At 39.6% G+C, this 20822-nt stretch overlaps 1 protein-coding gene across 4 annotated transcripts; it reads right to left on the bottom strand.

Moving 5' to 3' along the window:
* Nucleotide 1: 1 nt before the first annotated feature.
* LOC106603319 (rho guanine nucleotide exchange factor 9) lies at nt 2-20822 on the bottom strand. 4 transcript variants are annotated; one of them, XM_014196844.2, is made up of 11 exons: nt 20644-20822; nt 16865-17044; nt 15863-15952; nt 8705-8923; nt 7161-7340; nt 6693-6925; nt 6232-6361; nt 5397-5528; nt 2439-2682; nt 2296-2364; nt 2-2196 (listed from the first exon to the last, which is right to left on the bottom strand). In XM_014196844.2, the coding sequence occupies exons 1-11, from the start codon at nt 20662-20664 to the stop codon at nt 2027-2029; spliced, it is 1668 nt and encodes a 555-aa protein (XP_014052319.1). In that variant the 5' UTR covers nt 20665-20822; the 3' UTR covers nt 2-2026. The 4 variants fall into 4 exon arrangements, with proteins under 4 accessions (XP_014052319.1, XP_045572996.1, XP_014052323.1 ...); XM_045717040.1 differs by lacking the exon at nt 20644-20822 and adding an exon at nt 20220-20377; XM_014196848.2 differs by lacking the exon at nt 15863-15952.

The following is a 20822-nucleotide window of genomic DNA, read 5'->3' as shown; positions in this document are numbered from 1 at the left end:
ATTTCTTCACACAATGGTTATTCTTTAATAGTAGATCTTATACATTATTTATCTTACAAGTTGGTGTGCTTGTCTTTTGGTACATCATGAGGAAAGGATAAGGAGAGATGGTGATTCTTTGAGGAAATAGTCAATATCAACACTTGGCATTTAGATAAATGAAATCAAATGTTGGTGTTTATCCATTGCATTGGAGTTTATGTTAATGCACATCTGTTTACAACAAACAGGGTTCATTACAACTTAAGCTATGAAAGAAACAGTCATGTTGACACATTTGGATTTATTCCAAGACATAGTCACAGAATGAATGATAAATCATCCATAATTATTAATAAAAACAAAAAATGAAATAAAAACAACTTAATAATTCGATATTTAAGCGTTTGTTTTCATTATAATGCACTTTATTAAAAATGTATGAATGTTCCATACATAGATCATCAAGATAAACGCCTTAATATTAAAAGCATTTTGTCTTTCAATATTACTGCACACTTTCATATTGCACTTTTACACTGTATTTAGTGCAATGTATTAAATCCTAGTTAATTTTTTCGGCATATAAATATCCTTTTAAAAATTGTTTTTACCCTTTAAAAATAAATATAGACAACAAGCTTGACCACCAGCCTTCCCTTTGCATTTTTTCAATGCTGGCAAAACATTTTGATTGAAGTTGCCATCATAATGCCTAGAAAACCCACTTGAAACCCACTGAAACATCCCCTGCTTCATCTAATCCTGGTGGCAGAAGTGAAGGCTTGAACCTGAAATAACAGGTGTAAAATCAGTAATGTCATAACATTGTGCTGGCACTATGAAAGCCACCCCAGGAAAATGATTCCCAATATGTTTTTACTGTAGTTTGGCTACCTTTTAAACAAAGTGCTATTCTTTTCTTGTCCTAAGCAATAAAGCTCTCACTATGAAGAATGAACATCACATGAAAATAAATCCAATGGATATGGCTTTAACCATGGTTATTTCCTGGAACTATCGTCAAATTGAATGGTAAGCCTATGTTCGACTCTTATGAGATCGCAATCTTTGTTGGATGACTTGGTTGAAGAGCATTCTAGCAGACTCTTCCACCTGAAGAAATCACAGGTGCATCTTATGTAAGTGCAACTATAACCACATAGTATTATACAATAACTGTAAGGTGGTAAAGAAAGCAATATGCAATGTACTATGTGATAGCTGAATATACTGTAATATCAGGTCTCAAACTTCTATCCTGGTTATGTAAAATCAGTGTGAATGACCATTTAAGAGAACAACTCAAGATGGTATTCCTACCAGACTGAAGATCCTAGATGAAACAACAACATGTAAAGTATATAAATGAGTGACATTGAAGTTGATGATGCTGATTCTCTTTTCCTTTGACCCGTAAGAATATAATTGCACATAGAACACCTGTATTGGACTTCATCATGCATTACAAATTAACAAAAATAAAATGTTAATAAATAATAACAAAAACAATACAAGATTGATGCATTTGGCCAGCATTTTACATTTTAACAAAAACAAGAAAATAAAAGAAGAGAAATCTATAAAATGCCCATTAAGGTCACAGTGAACTGTAGGACACAACCAGATTTGGCATAAAGATCAATGTATGACTAGCGCTTCCTCATTTTTAAATGTGGACACAAAATTAATGTTCAGTTTGTTCTTTCTTGAAACCTGTGATTCCCTTTTCCATTGTCCAAGGATTAGTAGAGGTCACAAAAATATTCTCACAGTTCAGGAGATAGGAAGGTGTTTTGGTTTCTCAGGTTCCAAAGGTGTGATTCACTGTGGTAGTTGTGTTGCTAGTTGTCATTGCGCTCATACAGGTAAAGTGATTATAACAGTACAGTCATTAATGAGATGCTCACAAGCTAAATGTTTGACAATCCAAATACTCTTGGGTCCAAATACTATTTGTGTTCAGATTTCCCTTTAAAAAAGTCACAATTGAATTAGAATGGTGCTTCTAAAAAAAATAAGGTAGTCTTTCTAAACTATCTCGTCTCTATTTCCTAAAGGGGGTTAACCTGCTGAAGCTCTGCCAGAAGGGAGACTTGCACCTTTCAGGTTCAGGGAATTGAAATTCTGATTGTTCCATGCCGTCTCCTACTAAGTACTGTCCTGGATTCATGGGGTCCATAGGAGGGGGGTATCCAGGGGGCACAGACCTATGGCCTAAAATTTGGGAGGAGAGAGATATTAAGGAGGAGAGAGATGCATTACAGATAGACTAGAAACAGACAGTTAGTAAAACTTGGTTAAGTGTGTATTTACCTTTCTGTTTGGTCATTCTTCGCACTGTCATTGCCGCTTGCCGCTTCTGATACTCTGATATCTCAAACCCTGAAAAATAGAAATTATTGTTATTTTCATTTTAATTGATGTTGTGCAAATGACCATTTCTTTCACATACACACCTATTTTTTCATCCTCTTGCACCATCTTGCGTTCCTCATGGAAACCTCTGAGCCAGCGAAGTTTCTCCTCCAGCTTCTTGGCCAGGAAAATGTGGATCTCGTCTGAGTCCTTATTACTCAGCTTGAACGCGTTCTTCACACTCACGTTGAAGTCATCATCCCGCCCATCTACAGCATCAACTACATTGTACCTGTCCATATTGATGCGGCCCTTGTAGTACAGAATGTCTCGTCGTATCAAGTCCTGAAGGAAAAGGAAGGGAGGGAGGAGTGGAAGGGAAAACTAAGTAGAGAGCCGATTCTAATTTACTTTGAATCATCTACACTAGTGCTTTGAACACTAGCAAGGTACTGCGAAACCCAGGTGAAAGACAGGAAATGAAAAGGCTTGAATTCCTGGCAGCCAGGAAGAAATAATTGCACCCTATCAATTTCCCTGTGACAGACAGGGGTCCATGCTGTAAGCAGCTGCTCCAGATTCCAGGCATCCCGTCCCCATTAGTGATGCTGCTGCTGTGTACTCCTGTATTCCTTTCCCCTCTGAGAGCTTGCGTCACACTTGTCGCAGCTGCCAGCGGTAAACTCCGAGGGACACAACAGCCCTGTGTCCTGTACTGTAAGCTACCCCTCACTTCTCTATGGACATGACGGCCTCTCTTATGTAACAACACTGTTGTCATCCACGTCAGAAGCAGGAATCAATCACAGTTCTGAGGCGATGGAGATCAAAGATAAGATCTCATAGACAAGCAGATGTGACTCGGATGTACAGTATATCCATCAAGTTCTGTTACTTCAAGGGACATAATATTCTGTACCACAAGGTTCATTCCATTTCAGGAGCTGAATGAAAGAATTGTGTTCCTGACCATTTTAATTTCAAGCTACAAGTTTGTGAGAGCTACCATCATATTTGAATGATTAAGCTTTTATAAAGACTCGTACCTAAAGAATGGGATTGATTGAGTGTTTAAGAGCTAAGCACTTCATTAATTGAGAATTTCTTAACATGGCATTTCAGACTCTCTCAAGACATTTTGAGCTATTGGATGCATTTAAGAACTTTTTTTCTTGAGATGCTTCTTTTTTTCATAGTTGTAGAGATTTGTGAATATGACTCAAATGTCTTGTTGGTATTGGGGAGTAAATAAGAATTGCTGTCATATAAACTATCTAACAAGCATGTTTGGTCATAAAAACTGCAGTCATACTGTCCTAAAGCTCTGTCTCTGTCACCACACTGCTGAGGCTAAGCATTTTCTCTTACAATCCTGTGACTTTCTGTTTTGCACAATAAATCATTACCCCTTAGGCACACCAAGCTGGTGACGTGATTCTCTTTTTCAAGCCGTGACCTTCATTCGCCTTGAACCTGGGAGATACAAACACACTGTCGTGTCTTTGGCTATGCCGGATTAAGTGATATGACATGCTATTCTATAAAATCCTTTCTCTGTAATTAATATTACCTGATTGAGCTAATCATGTAAATGTAATTAACTAGAAAGTTGGGGCACCACGAAAGAGTATTTATAGAGCTCGTTATCTTCCGCATAAACTCTTAAAGACCTAGTAATATTTTACATCAATAGCAGTCAATATCAATCGTCACCTTATTTCAGTCTCATCTGAAAGTTGTAAATTCTTGGTTATCTTAAGGAACCCTGGCTAACAACTTGAATCAGCAATACAAAATTGGGTTTAATTATTTATTTACTAAATACCTAACTAATCACACAGAATTACATATACACAGAATGCAAATTATGTCATACAGAAAACGTCCCTGGTGGACGGAACCTGTATGATGGATTGTTACACAAAGAGAGCGGGTTGGGCTTGAATGAAAGAGCGGGAAGACTGAGGAACAAAGGGAGAAGCTAAGCTTTCGTAAATACAGTATCTTATGCATTCTAAATTACCACCCATTTGGAAAAGGAAAATGCAATAAATATTTACTCTGAGCTGCGCTTCGGTAGGTTGGTCATAGATGATGGCCGTGTTGGCCAAAAGAGATCTTCCTGTCCTCTGAAAAATGTCTCTGGTGGTAAATTGGTTACGTTGTAGTATCTTCGTTGTGTGTTAGACTGGATACGTCGTCCGTCCTTTCCTAGCCCACGTTTACAGCTGCTGTTGCTAACTCAACGGCTAGGAGGTCTCACTTCTTTAGTGAATAAGAGTTCAAAGTTCATACCATTCACAACCAAAGCTCACGCTGAGGTTGGCTTAGTTCTGTAGTTGACATGTTAGTCCTTTTTAACGTATGGACCGTCGCCCTATCGTCCTCGGAACAGGAAATTACTTTTTCGTCAAGGGCTTTCATAGTTTATAACCCATGTCTCTTCACAGGGGCGGGCCACTGATTGAGCAGGACTCTAACCTTATGAAAACCCAATTTTCTCATTTGGAAGCTAAAATTACATTCCATCTTTTCACAAATAGTGTCATATTTAAACATTTAAATTGCACAACAATTCCATGTGAATCTGATAACTAGAATGTGTAGACTTTCCCAGATACAGTTTATGTCGTCCTGTCATCAGTCATAATGTCTCAGATGACAACCGAACTGACATCATATTCATTAAGTACCAACGCATATTTTCAACTGGTTCTATTACCGAAATATGGTTCCTTTCCCCCCACTTGTTTGATGTTCCCAGACTCTCTATGTTTAACAAAGGCTATTCAAGAGTCCTTCAGTAGCGTCAGAGAGAGAGGGAAGGGAGAAAGGTATATATGGGGGGGGGGGGGTCATAAACCTTACCCACAGGCCAACGTCATGACAACACCTACTGACTTTGTTCCCATGTTTTATTCACAAACAAATTGACCAATGGATCACATTTTAGCATATTCATGACAACTCTGTCTGCAAAAGAGAGGAGTTAACTAAGCACCTGGGTGCGCCAAGACTGGTTCCGATCAATTAAATAGTATTTGTGACCCAGACCTTACCTTTTTACACAGAACCATCTGATGGTCGAACAGGAAGAAGACCCTAGTCTGACTCCGCCCATACGGCTGGTAGATCCATGACATCTCCCCAGTGTAGACCAGCTCTGAACTCCTGTCTAGAATATCATCCCCCTGCACAGAGAAATACAAGACGTTCAGATCTTTAAACAGGATCAATAATGTATCTGTGATACATAGTCATCAAAACCGAATCCTTTTATGCTTATGAAATTAGAAAAGTGGCTGATAAGATACAGGCTGGTAAGACAGGCTTCATCTCATTAACGTTGACTCTTTAGATCTTGAGAGAAGGATCAAATACAACATTTTTTACTTGACATAATTACAGTACCTCAGTGACTGCGCAACTCTGGAAAAAAACTCTTCAACTAGGTCAGAGTGACCTGATAACGCTAGCTCTCTCTCGTATCAAATACAGGTTCAAGTCTAGCAAAACAGATTCATCCACTGCCTCTTCTCACTCCTGACTAGTTTCATCCTGATTAAATGGAGTGCTTCAAAATGCACTGCATTTGACAGTCTGTGTTTTCTTATTTCATCAAAAGAACACATGCTCCAAAAGGAGAGATTGGAGAGATATATTTTCCTTTAAAAGAATAAACAGCTTCTTGCCTCTCTAAGCCTTCAAATAGGCTCTACTTGACAGCTTATCAAAAGAAGTGCATTGCAAAATACAAACTCTGACCAACACAAACTAGTGCAGTAGCAAAGGAGTAAGTTGACAGAGCAAAACATTCAACTAAAACAGCTTGGTGTATGTTTGTCCCACAGTACTTGTTTGTTCCTCATTCCTGTCACCCTGTCTCAGTCCTACCTCCCAGTCCAGCACAGACGCCTGCCACTGTGCTATCTTGTCAATGTTTTCCAGGCGACGTTTCCGCTCGTTAATCTGCTGAGTGACATTCCTCATTACGGCCAGCGCTGCCGCGACATAACGGTAGTCACTACAAGAAGAGGAGATGATGACACAATGTTACAGTGGTGGAGACTTAAGAAAAAGAAGGAATACAAGGCCAACCATAGTACTGTAAATAGTCAGGCATTCAAACCGTGCCACGTCTCTATCATAGACTTCACTTCACAAAATACTTTTAGCTTAGCATCCACGTCTAGGATCCTCACACCCTCATGACACCCTCATGTCTCATACAATTAGCTTGAGAGCATAAAGGAACATTCATTCCAGAAGGATCTTTATCAGTAGAAACATCCTTCATCACGACACAGAGGTGAATGTAAATCTTTGATGTGACATTGAGGCTGAGGGACAGGTACCTGTGCTCCTGGACAGTGTACTTGAGCAGCTCTGCCAGCTGCAGAGGGTACTTGCAGATCTTCTGGACGGGCGTGAGTAGGAAACCGTCAATGGCGATGTCAATCATCTGCTGCACCAGGCGACACGCCTCGAAGAATTGCTGATAGCGGCCATCCTTCATCAGCCGAGAGAGCTCCATGCAGGCATCCACGTGGTTGTTACAGTACTCCGAGTAGATCCAAAAGCCATCTTGCTGTAAACAGATAAATGTGTACAGTATGTCTAAAATGCTGAAACAAGCTACAAATGTTTTTATTTTGGGGGATTTCACAAACGTTTGCCATTGAAACTAATAACCAAAGGGAACTGCCATCATCAAGGTTCTCAAAATGGGAATGTATGTATGATACACAAGGTTTACTCAAATCTATTGTGAGGGATTACATTTAAAAAACACTTGGAATTCTGAGAGATACAAAAATGCTTACATGCTCTAGGAAGCAGGGACCTATTTCACTGAGATGAGGTTCTTCTGTATTGTACTGCTTCTCCAGGTCTCTGACGAAGCCCATTTGAAATCTATAGATATCTTCAATGTTCCCAAATATGACCCTCAACTGGTCGTCGTTGAACATGTCTCTTCTTTTTTTACATTGCCGGAAGTAACCCTGGCGCAGCAAAGAAAATAAGAAAAATAAGAAAAAAAGTTTCGATCCAATATTAGCTATTGCAGGATGTTTCATGGCATCTGAATTTTTTTTTTTAACTGCAGGCCATTTAAACAGTTTTGTCTTAGCATTAAAAAAAAGACATCAGTGCCAAAGATTGCATCATAGTCATTATTTATTCAAATTCTTCCCAGATTAGACCTGGGGAGAAATAAAGGCAGTGAAAATGGCTACAGCTCTATAAGCAAGAGTCTCAGTTAGGTAACTCATCCCCTCTGTGGGAGCTTATTTCTCAGATAACATTTCAAATAATTCATGAAAAATCAAATAGTTTCACACTTAAGAGACCATCACGCTTCAATACCCAGTCACCTACACATTACAATTTCCCATGTGATGTTGATTAAACTCTTGTTTTTTTCTCTGCATAATTTCCAGATTATGTAATATTCCTGTGGGAACAGAGGGAAAACTGATTTAAAAATTAATAGATCAGATAAGAGCTTTTTGAGTACTTTTTCATGTACTCTACTGGGTGCATTGTTTGACAGAGACAGGCGGAGCATGAAAGATATGGCGTGCTTTTTACTATATATGCAGGGGAAGAGTGCAGTGTGATGGGAGGGATACCATTTCTGAGCCCAGCACTTACAGGTCAACACCCCCAGTCATCACTTCTAATCTCTCACTAAAACACTGTAGCCCTGTCACTACTCCTTGGAACACCATCACCCTCTGCGGGGTCGGACCCACTGGATGCTTCCGGTTTTCAGGGGAAATGGAAAGAGTGCCTGTGACGCGACTTCCGCTATTGGTTGATAAAAAGGCGACACTCCACCTTAACTCCTCCTCCGCATTTACTGGATTGGTTCAACAGTGCAGAAGAGAACCTCCCTGACAGTTTTTCTTCTCTCATCAGGACCAGAAAGAAAGAAACACCGCTCAGGTGTTTATTTTACGCCTGCCCTGCTACGTTAGGCTAGAACACCATTGATTTAAGTTTGCCTCTGAGGGACACGGGAAGCACTGTACTGCATAATCTAATCACTGTAGTGTACAAACTCTGTTATAGCACTGTGGAGATATTGGATATACAGTTTACTGGGTACTTAGATATATTTAAAGAAACTTCTTCAACCTTCATGCTCATGAAATATCTTATATTTCATTTTGAATCATCACTAGTAACCTGGCTTATCATGCTTTGAATAGTAGTTGGATAATGATCCAAAACAAGGTAATTGTCTATAACCTCTGCCTCACATATGTCCTTCAGTCTCTGGAAGATGTCCTCTAGCCAGCCAAGCCTACCTCACATATGCCCTTCAGTCTCTGGAAGATGTCCTCTAGCCAGCCAAGCCTACCTCACATATGTCCTTCAGGTGTTTGATGTAGTGACGCTCTGTGCTCATAATCTCATTGATTATGTTGGCCCTCATCTGGTCTCTGTCCTGGGCGGGCTGGCCCAGGCAGTCGCTGCTGCTGGGGCTGGCATCCGCATGGCCGTTCTGGACCTCACTGGGGCTGGGGCTAGCCCCTTCAGCTGTCTCTACCGCCGTGTTCTCCTCCTGGTTCACCCACAGCTGAGGACAGCCAAACACAAAATGTCAGCCTGGACAAATATTCAGTAGCATCAACAATCAGGGTTGGGTTGTAAGTATATGATCTAAAATATAATTAAAATACAAAAAACAACTCCATACTAATTACAAAGCCATGGGACTTTTTTCTCCCAATTGAAATAAATGTTCAATGCCACGCCTTCAGTTAACACTGTGCATCATAATTAGATTCGACACAACACCTGTTACAAAAATACAAGTAAACAAATATACATATAGTGTACATCAGGTCTTCATTCCTCTGATGCACCTGTAAAAGAGGTACCTGTCTTGAATTGAAGCGAACACATAGCAAGGGGAAAAAGCCTTTACATCAAATAGGTGGAGCTAAAGCAACAGTATGCATCGAAACTAGAAAAATAAACAAGCATGAAATTGCAGGTTAGGCTGAGTACATCACTGTGACTGAACAATAGAGCCTTAAGCAAGAGCGCTCACACGATGTAAGGCAGCGATAGGGGGATTTTAAAACAGAGTTTTGCTACTGATAAATGGGACAGTTGATAGACTGCACTGTATAATCCCTGTGTTTCAACAGTGGCTCCTGAAAGTCTGTTTCCCATTGGAGCCATGTTCAAATCGATAGTGATAGACCATGTTATAACTTAACCTAATGAACAATATAAATATACACCACATGCAGTGCCTTTAAAAAAAAATATGAATTTCCATTGACTTATTCCACATTATTCCACATTTTGTTGATATCATAAGGTGAATGCACCAATTTGTAAGTCGCTCTGGATAAGAGCGTCTGCTAAATGACGTAAATGTAAATGTTGTGTTACAGCCTGAATTCAAAATGGATGACATTTATTTTTTTCCTCACCCATCTACACACGACCTTAATGACAAAGTGAAAACATGTTTTATACATTTTTGCACATTTCTTGAAAATGAAATAGAGAAATATCTAATTTACATACGTCTGTTAAGTTAGATGGGGAGCGGCGGTGAACAGCAATCTTCAAGTCTTACCACAGATTTCAATGGGATTCAAGTCTGGCCTTTGGCTGGGCCACTCAAGGACTTTCACATTCTTGTTCTGAAGCCAATCCAGCGTTGCTTTGGCTGTATGCTTAGGGCCATTGTCCTGTTGGAACAAACTGCCCGAGCCCCGGTCTCAGGTAGTTTGCACTCTGAAGCAGGTTCTCATCCAGGATTTGCCTGTATTTGGCTTCATTCATTCCTCCCTCTATCCTTACCAGTCTCTCAGTCCCTGCTACTAAAAAGCATCAGGTGTTAGACGGGTGATGAGCCGTGCCTTGTTTTCTCCAGACATAGCGCTTTGCATTCAGGCCAAAAAGTTACATTTTTTGTCTCATCAGACCACAGAATGGTTTGCATTATTTTCCGGTTGCTCAGTTTGGTTGGACGGCCAGCTCTAGATAGAGTCTGGGTAGTTCCATATTCTTTAAATTTCCCAATAATGGAAAGCACTGTGCTCTTGGAAACGTTCAACACTCTAGAAATGGTTTTATACGCTTCCCCAGATATATGCCTCTACAGACAGTTCCTTGGACTTCATGGTATAGTTTCTGCTCTGACATGCACTGTAAACTGTGAAACCTTACAATGACGTGTGTTTCTTTCTAAATTATGTCCAAACTATTAGATGACGTCTTAAGGATGATCAATGGAAATTGGATGCACCTGAGCTCAATTTGAACTGTCATAGCAAAGGAGTGTGAATACTTACAGTATGTAAATTAGATATTTCTGCATTTAATTTTCAATATATCTGGGGAAAAAATTATAAAAACATGTTTTCACTTGGGTTAGAAAAATATATATTTAATCAATTTTGAATTCAGGCTGTAACACAACAAAATGTTGAATAAGTCAATGGGTATGAATACTTTCAGAAGGCACTGTAGTTCTGTAAATTAACAGTTTGCCTATGTTAACATCGAACACAAATATCAGGACTCAATAGAGCAGGGATGACAGCTGGTCGTGACACGCCTTTTTTAGGCCCACGGATCAATAGTAGAATACGGTGCAATTTAGAAATGTGGTTGTGCATCAGCAGTTTGTCTCTTGTTATCTCAGTCACTGACAGTCACTCCATTAGCCCATGTCAGCATTTTTTTTTTTTTTAGATGGGTAAATTAGTGTAGCGGCCAGCTATCTAAAGATGTACTAATCATGGTCGAATTACCAAATTACTAAAAACATTTGCTTAGGGCCCCCATAAGGCTAGGGCCAACTGACTGCATGTGTGTGTATGGATGTAGGTAGGCAGACCTGCGAGCCAGTGCAGCCCCTCAAGATGAGTTAGATTTTTTGGTGGCCCCCACCCCCATCAAAGTTACCCATCCCTGCACTAGAGTAACTGAGGAACACTCACAGTGAAACACCCAACTTGGCAAAAACATTAAATTTTTTCTTCATAAAGTGCTGTGACTTATGTCGAGTAGGAAGCTGTACAAAGCAAAACCTTTCTATGATGTTGCCGTGGTTATTAAACTGAAAGTGATATGGAATTCCACCTTTCTTTTTAATTGTCATATTATGATATTACAGACTGAAGGTGGATCTTTTGGACATGGATTTGTGTGTTCTTGGAAAGAAATTAAGCGTTGGTTAACACACACAGATAAGAAATAACATTGCATTACAAAAGGGATAAAACCATGAAACAATGAATATGATGTCCTTCTACGCAGTATTCATTGTTTGATTACAATCTGAAACCTCCTAGTTGAAGGAGTTGTGGGCGCATTTGTGCATCGGTTGCTTGAAGGCATCTCAAAGAATGAGCTGTCACTTTGTGTAATCCTCAAAGGGAACTAATTTTAGCATCCTTGCCAGAGAACACAGGGTAGGTAGCTGACTCCTAATGCAGATCTACATAATCATGATGTTTTTCAGGAGAATACACATTTCAAAGCCAGCCATGAAGCAACTGTGTTGTTAATGGGCACATTGCCATCTAGGATATGAGGGTACTATGTTCCCATAGAATTCTCTTACTATTTCTTGTCACACAAAGAAAATCAACACATGAAATGAGATGAGATCAGTGGGTAGATTCAGTCAAATTAAAAAAAGATGAGGCTGAAACATCTACTCCAGAGTGTTTTGCTCAATCGTCCTGACATATCTGATATCTGTTTGTTTGCAAATACGAGGTAGTTGTTTAACTTTGATGGTGGTCATTAACCCTATGAGACCAGCTACTGTAAGTTAGTTATTGGTTGTGCTGTTTTGTCCTTCACCACTACTTGGGTAACCAACCACACTTTGAAAGACTGCACATAAAGAAGATGGGTATAAAGCATATGCCAATATATGTTACAAACACTAGACCCTGCCTTAATATATGTAGAGTCACGGGACCCTTTTGATGTGGCCATACAAGAGTCACAAATGGCCTCTGTTGTAAGTCAACTTTTCCAGACATCTCGTCTCAGTGCGGGCCGGCTCGAAGAGTTAGCCCCCTCAGTTCAAACTTTAGCCCCCTCAGTTCAAACTTTAGCCCCCTCAGTTTAAGTTAAGTCCCTATATAAAAATAGCAAAAAAAGTTCAAATGATTGAGTGACAGGTTAGCAGGGGGAAAAAATCTGTATCTCTGCTGCGCTGTGTCAGCACAATGGACTGCAGTGTGTGGAAAGCACAGGGCGGTTAGGTGTGACTCCTTTGGGTTTACATAAAAAGCGGGGAAAAACGCTTCTCATCTCTCATCTTTGTGGTAGGCTAAGTGACCGTGATACGCCTCCGTCTGTAATATTTGATTTTGATTTATTGGGGTCAAGTTTACCGTTGAAGCTGCTTTACTCTTAGTTAGCTGTAGCTAGCATCCTTCCACAAACGTCGCTAGGATAATGGCTCCACCACAGCCACCTCCATTGTTCCTGGTGATCTTGGAACTAAGGAGCCGGCTCAGGTTAGCCTAGAATCTTACCCTAGTCGCAAGTTCTGTCCCAAAAACGTTCATTTAATAGCATCTGGTTCATAGGAAGAGAGTGGCTGGAATACTCGGTTACTGCAGATGCTGCATTTTGTTTCCCAAACAACGCAAACAAGGCCTTCACCCAAGCTGGGTATTCTAACTGGAAGAATTCTATTGATAATACCAAAGGATATGATGCACCACCACCAGCTCCAAGCAAATTACAAAGTTAGGTAAGTACAAATCTCCAACAATATCTGGTGGACAGTACAGTAGGCCAGCAGAACAGAGGAGAAGAGACTGAGTGTAAAAGACTGTTCTTCAGCACGAGTCAGAAATGTCAGAACGATTTAGCGAACGCAACAGCCAACAGGGAGGCCCTGTGTGTCCTTAACCCAGGGAGCAATGACTTTCTAGATCTGAAAAAGGGGAAACCACTGCTGGATCTAGGCAAAACAGATTTGGTGGTAGCTTAGTTTAGTGTTGCTCGCCAGTTTTTGCAGACTGAAATCGCCCACTCTGGCTCCAATGAGGACAAATGGAGCCCACTTGATATTCTGCAATGATTCTCCGAGCCTCTCTCCGTTATGCTGACCGTGCTTACTGCACTGAAACATGGACTGACTTTTGAGGCGTCCACAGCTACATGCGAGAACTCATTTTCCACTTTGACAAACGAGTTCAGTCAGCACAGAAGAAGCATGCAACATCCGAGAAAAGCTCAACTCATCCAAATGTCAAGAAGATTTTGGGGAGAATGGAATGATCGATTACTCAAGTTCCACAGAGCATCAAGGAAGATGCAACTCTTTTGCAAAGGTAAGATTGAAACAATCTAGCTGTTTGGTTTTTATTAAAATCTTGCTTTAGTGTGTAGGGTGCTGCCCATGGTGCTGATAGAGAGCAGCAAGATTTTGTGCCATTGAATCTGTCACTTCTTTTTTGTAACTTTTATGTTTATTGTGGTATAGCGGGATATAAGCAGAATTCAATATAATTCCAATGTAAGAATTCAAATGACGCCGCTGGGTAAAGCTACATATGGGTATGTTTCATCATAGAAATAGATACATTCTATTGTGGTTTTCTTGGTAGCCTATTGGTTTGCGTTGCTGTAAATGGAACTGTACTTATTAGAAACGTGTTCATGGTAGGCTGTCATTGCTTAAATGATTACGTGGGTCGAATTTGATTCACAGAAGTGTATTGTGCCATATCACAACGTGTTGCTGAACTCATGAGCGAGTGCCATGATTTTCCATGTTTGAAGCGGCCCTATAGGCCTATTTATTTGGCAAGACAGCTGTGCACGGCTGCATCTCACTGTATTAGGCTGTAGGCCTTAGTTATTTGGATCTCCATTTGCCTTTTGTTTACTGCGTTTGTTTACTGTTAATGTAACTAGCCTAAATATAAATTGTGTCAAGCTTTTATTGATCAGATATTTTGTTTACTAGGCCTAGTACTTGGTTTCCTGCTGTTTTGGTCTGTTCACATTTATTCGCATTCGCAGTTGTGTCGGTATTCCAAGCCAAACTGCACAAAGGTGCTTTCTAGAACCTAAATGGGTTCTTCAGCTGTCCCCATAGGAGAACCCTTTGAAGACCACTTTTTGTCCTGGGTAGAACTCTTTTGGTTCCATGTAGAACCATTTCCACAGACGGTTGTAATTGGACCCCAAAAGGGTTCTATGTGGAACCAAAAAGGGTTCTACCTGGAACCAAAAAGGGTTCTTCAAAGGGTTCTCCTATGGGACAGCCCAAAAAAACTTTTGGAACCCTTTTTTCTATGAGTGTGCTATTCAGTATTTTTGTTTGCATGCATGAATAACTAGGCTACTAGTTTCATCATTTAGTTTGCATTATTTGGGTAAGACAGCTGTGTGTACGGCTGCATTCAGATAGAGAAATTCATCTTTTCAAACAGCCTATCTATCTTCTAGCCTATACTCATTACCAAAATGGCCTAGCTGTAGGGTGCTGTCCATTGTGCTGATACAGCGCAGCAGAGATAGGCTACAGACTTAAAAATCACTCAATGATCTCAGAATTTGAACTTGATGTTTATTGTGGTATAGCATGATTATATAGGCAGAATTCAATATAATTCCAATGCAAGAACCCCCAAAAAAATTTCCCCCTTGGCGATTTCAAGTGCCCCCTAAGTAACTTTATCCTGCCGCTGCGTCTGTCTCAGTGCTTGATGGTACTCTGTGTACACGGTTTATCTCAGCCTGAGTTCATTGTCCATGGGTGTCTATTTAGGGCCCACTCTCTCTGTTTCCTTGGACCAGTGGACAAAAGCTGTATGGTAAATTCATAGGATTGGTGCAATAATCCAGAAATGCTCTTAAGATTTTAGAAAATGTACTGAAAATAACTTCAACATGCCAACAAATCCAGTTATATAAAATAACCATTAAATAGCTTTTATTTGAGTCACTCATCAATCCTTGCTCTTTTTATCCACCTGTTTGATATGCCCTGTCCTCTGCTAAAAGGGTGGTCATACATGTTTCATCATTCAGATCTGAGATGAATCAGTGCCTCAGTGCTCGCTTCTCAGTTTAGTGAGAGAGCAGATAGTGAGAATAAGAGTGAAAGGAGAATGAAAGAAAGAGATTGAGTGGGGAGAGATACATAGAGTGTGTGAGAGGGAGTGGAGAGCAAAGCAGAGCCCACCACTAACTTTCAAGGCCAACTTGGAAAAGGTTTCCTACACTTTTCCCAAGATGGAAATGAACACATTTCTATTTGTTTGTTTAGATTGTGATGGAAGCACTTTATCAATTAAGAATGAACAATAACTATTCTCTATATTTGTTTGAGATACCATAGTTTAACCTTAATGCCATTACAAGCTTGACACTTGAAGCATGGTGTTGTTGGCAAATGGAAGCAGTAGTATCAAAGCTACAGGATGTTAGATATGGGGTGGTCCAATGTGCAGTGAGATGCTAGTTAAAACAGACGCTTTGAAATTCTTGCTGAAACTATTAAACGCACCTTGGTAGTCGTGTTTTGGAACCTTGGAGCTGCTATAGGGTTGATATAGAAAACCTGTTTTGTTTGAGGTTGTGGTAGGTGGGGTTCAACCTTTGGAGAGAAAAACATGACATACCTCGTTCAGACTCATTTGTAGCAGAGTGAGAAGGCTAGTAGTGATACGTGAGGAGTTAATACTTAGTGGTTTTCTGATGTCTTCTTGTTTTCACAGTATTTCATTTGGAGACTAGTAAAAATGTTTAGTTGCTGTGAGATTACCATGGCATAATCATATTTTTATCAATATCAATTTATCATCATCATCATCAAAGCCTAAAATATCTGCCTTCAAAACGGGGCAGTCGATCAATAATTATCAATGATAAGGCAGTGTCAAATGAGTAGTGGGGAAGCTACTCTGAAAATATAGTTACCAAGCTACCTATTACTTCGCACTGGAAGAAGTTAAGCTACACTGAAGCTACCCTTAAGAAAAATATAGTTTACTTAACTAAAAAGTTACTTTGAAAAAAATAGTTCACTTCATCCAAACTACTTTGTGAAAAATTATTATATAGATCTGAAATTTCTACAAACTGCAAGAACAGCTCACTTTGGGGACATACATTAACAGAATTTGTTTTTAGCCTATTAAACACAAAAATGATGTTTGAAGTTAGAATTAGGCAGGTCTGATGCCCGAAAAAGAAAATAAATGATTGCCTACTTATTTTTGCCCCAAAAAAGATAGTGTGTAGTTCCAGTAGTTAGCTACACCGCTGCAAGGCAAAAACAACTTTTATTATCTACTGAAAAAACTACATAGATTTGAATTTAGTTTAACTACTACCAAGCTACAGCAAAATGTAGTTAAATTACTAGTTGAACTCCGTGTAGTTTACTACTCCCCAACACTGATAATCCATCACACCATTGTGAATAGGTGGTGAACCCTTGTGTACTGGTTGAGAGGCAAGACATTGTGCAGCACAGAATGAGAAAGTCGTTGATGGCTCCACTCACCCTCACAAAGCTGGCTGGGAACCATCCTTCTTCATCGTCAATCTGTCCCCACCACCAGTCCTTATTTGATGCATCGAGGACCTTGATTACATCCCCCGCCTTAAATGCCAACTCCCTGTCGGCCATGGTGACATGATCCCATACTGCCTCAGCGCTGGCGATGGAGCCTCCACTGATCAACTGTGAGGGTGAGGATAGGGGAGAGGAGAGAAGGGAAGTGAGGTGGGAAAGAGAAGAGAGAAGAAAAAAAGAAGAGAGGAGAGGGAAAATGGGATATTGGGGTGAGGGGAGAGAGGGGAGAGAGGGGGAAGAGGGAAAATGGGGGGGAAAGGGTGAGAGAGGAGTGTAAGGGCTCATTAGTACTCTAGTTCTCATTCAACTTCTAGCAAAAGGGCAGGAGGGCACTGTCAAGTCTTGGCGACCATATCAAAGTTTTTAACCAACTTATATACCTACTCATAGTGTGCAAAGCTGTCAAGGCAAAGGGTTGCTACTTTGAAGAATATAAAATATAAACTACATTTTGATTTGTTTAACACTTTTTTGGTTACTACATGATTCCATATGTGTTATTTCATAGTTGTGATGTCTTCAGTATTATTCTACAATGTAGAAAATAGTCAAAATAAAGAAAAACCCTTGAATGAGTAGGTGTGTCCAAACTTTTGACTGGTATGTAAATATATATACTTTATTTTTTTTACTTATTTTATTTTTTTTTACAAATTACCAGTATTATGAAGATTTAAACATATTTGATTCAGTGAGATTAACCTAACAAATGATGCGTTATAATTAATGCCAAAGAGATAAAACAATGGTGGATGACTTCTTCTTTCCCATTTGTTCAGATTTGCTCTAATCTTCTCCAATATTAAATCCACCATAAGTGCTCAGACAAACACAACCAAACTAACTAAAAGACACCAAAGTTTCGTTCCACCATCAATCATACCACCGATGGACACTGCAATATGATAAAGTATAAGATCGAGTAGTGGGTAGAGATGACTCAGGGATGATACCCTAACAGACACATGCCTGTGCGTGTCCACCCTGAGGGAATACTTCCTTCTACAGATGATCAATCTTAATATGGGCTTTAGACATTAAAGTGGGGAGATCTAAAACCGCTCAAATCAAGTCTCATGAAGAGGAACGATTGTGTTAATATTTCCCCATCCGTATTGCCACAGTATAAGCCAGGTCAAACAAAACAAATTCAGTTTGACGACCCTATTAATTGTATCACCCACAATGGTTCAAATATTTTATTACACCTATGCCACTTTTCTTCTTTCCACTCCCTCTCACAAAATGGCCCTGGGTTTGTCGGCAAAATCTGTAATTGGCCTTATTCTGTCTAAAACAGATTTACTGTACATAATACACTTCTCCCCAGTGTAAAATATACATGTTACATAAGATGATCAGTAGTACACGGTTGAGTCAAACTACTAAGAAAAGCAGTTAAATATGCCCAGAAAATAGAAAAATCTACCAAATCTCTTCTTGTCTCAAAACTCAACAATCTACAGTATAATGTAAAAAGTTGAATATAAACATAAAGGATAGCCTATTGCTCTAGAGAGCTTTGTGTAGTTGGCTATAGCTTTGTGTAGTTGGCTAGAGCTTTGTGTAGTTGGCTAGAGCTTTGTGTAGTTGGCTGGAATGCAATGCAGGCTAAAGGGAGCTGAAACAGGGTGCAGGCTGGTAGATACTACATTTGTGCATTGATCCGAATTACACAGCCAAGCTGTTATGGTCAATAAATCCCTAAAACATATCTGTAGTGGCTCTGCTTGGAGTGACTGTTTTTCTCATAATCCCAAAACAAGCAACAAACTTTGCCATAATTTGTGTTTTACTCAACAACGTTTCTCTAATATATAATGCAGAGAAAAACCTACCCTCCATTCACATGTTAATGTCATGACCTATTCCAGGTTACACAGGGCCAACTGACTTTATGTAGGCTATTAACATAATTAACATTTCTTTAAACAAAGATTTATGCAATAGACCACAGGTGCCCTTGTCTGAGCTCTGAAATCCTAATAACATCATGAGTGAAACAAAAAAGGTGATAGCCCAAACAATGAGAGATACAACAGAATGAAAACAGACAAGCCCTCACAGTAATATACAAATGAACAAGTCAACATGTCCCCTGATAAATGTGGCAAGAGTGCTCACTCTCCACTATAACTCACAAGCTGAAGAATATAAAGAGGTATTTCTGCTCCACATGCATCTCCATGTGAATGCACCCCTGCCTGCATTAAATATGCACCCCCATGTTTTGATATGACAACCTACCTTTGGCTTCCTCATAATACAACTAATAAATAATCCTGTATTTTTTTAAAGGAATGTCTGCATACTGACAGTATTAGTGTTATTACACAACCAGAGCATTGCCTTTTTGCAATACAGCTATTTTACCTCCTGTGAGACTCACTGCATCACCATTTTTTTTTACTGGGACCCTGCAATATGAACAGCACTGTAAGCATTCCATACAGCTGAGAAACAGTAGGTCTATCTTGAATTAGGTTGCAAACACACACACACAACAAAAACATGCAATCATATTCATAGCATCTGTAGAATTGTCACTATGAAAAGGAAAACTGCATTATATTTGGCCTACATTACAAAACATGATGCATATACGCATACTATTTAGGCCTACCCCCTATCATTCACTAAAAGCAATGGAAATACAACCATAGGCCTATGTGGCACCACGGGGCCTACAGTGAGATATAGTAGAAGCATGGAAGAATAGACATAAAAACTACTTCAATATCAACGTAAAACCATTAAAACAGGATCCATATATTTTTTTAAAGACAGACAACTCTACATTCGATAACAAATAATAACATTATTAGGCTATATGCTAGTTCGTTTACAGTATGCTAGATGATACTGTTTGTTTGCATTGCGCCCACTAGCTCTAAGACATGACATGTTGGTCAGTACAAAATGTTATCTACACAGCCATTTAGAGTTTACATGCTGAATAATGACATTATTCTAATATATTCTATTCTATTATTAAATCGCGTTCTTTCAATCCTACCAGATCAAGAAGATGATGTGATAAGAACTCATTTATTTCAACCGAGCACCACTGCCAAGTAGGCTAATCAACAGAACCCACATGCGGGATGTGTTTTACAACATGCCAATAAAAAATGATTTACGAGGGAACAGAGGCCAAGGAACCTTTCCTTAAAATCTATATAACCAATCTAGCTAGCGCTCCGTGACTGCCATATTCTACTGATGGTCGACATGTTAAAGAAAAGGTAAACCACAAAACAAGATAAGAAAAAATAGAATATACCAGCGCCATTCATATCGTGATGAGGCCATGTTGAAGCCCTGTGTCCCTCCATAAGAACGCGCATTCGCTCCCACTTCCTTGCCTCCACTGCACGCCGTGCGTAGGCTAAACTTGCGTGCGGGCTGCGATTATCCATACGCACACTGAGGCACAGTATCAGCAACCACTAACCACACAAACATAAGCATCATATACGATGATTACGATCATGCAAATTATAACTTTCATATCCAAGGTCATAATGTAGTACATGAGCGCAACAAAATGCAATCGGTTAAGGTGCAGATTATTGTACACCAACATTTTGTGTGACTGTTCATAATTTTATCCAAATGCAAGGAAAAATATATAAATCTCTAATTATCTCCTCTTTCACATAATATTGTATTCATGTTTATAACTCTTACAGAATCATCACCCTCACCATCATCATCCTCATCATCATCAGAGTCTCCACCGTTAGTTCCCTTTCCACTCTGACACCCGTAGTCTGCTAGTTTCCCGATTTGACGATTTGAGTGCCGTCTTGCATTAGCAGATGGGGTCTTTGCATGCACTAAAATTGTGACGGTAACGTAGCCACTGTAGAATGCTACTGCTGCA

The sequence above is a fragment of the Salmo salar genome, chromosome ssa04 (assembly GCF_905237065.1).
Source record: "Salmo salar chromosome ssa04, Ssal_v3.1, whole genome shotgun sequence".
NCBI classification, from domain to species: domain Eukaryota; kingdom Metazoa; phylum Chordata; class Actinopteri; order Salmoniformes; family Salmonidae; genus Salmo; species Salmo salar.
This window is presented reverse-complemented; position numbering and strand designations above follow the sequence as displayed.

What these genes read in the sequence shown, in the direction of transcription:
- LOC106603319 (XM_014196844.2), bottom strand. Translation starts at nt 20,664, where the DNA reads ATGATGATGAGGATGATGATG. An exon ending in AGATGGTTCTGTGTAAAAAG is followed by an intron (nt 2,683 to 5,396) that starts GTAAGGTCTGGG and finishes CTTTTCCTTCAG; the next exon opens with GACTTGATACGACGAGACAT. An exon ending in AAGAATGACCAAACAGAAAG is followed by an intron (nt 2,197 to 2,295) that starts GTAAATACACAC and finishes CCCAAATTTTAG; the next exon opens with GCCATAGGTCTGTGCCCCCT.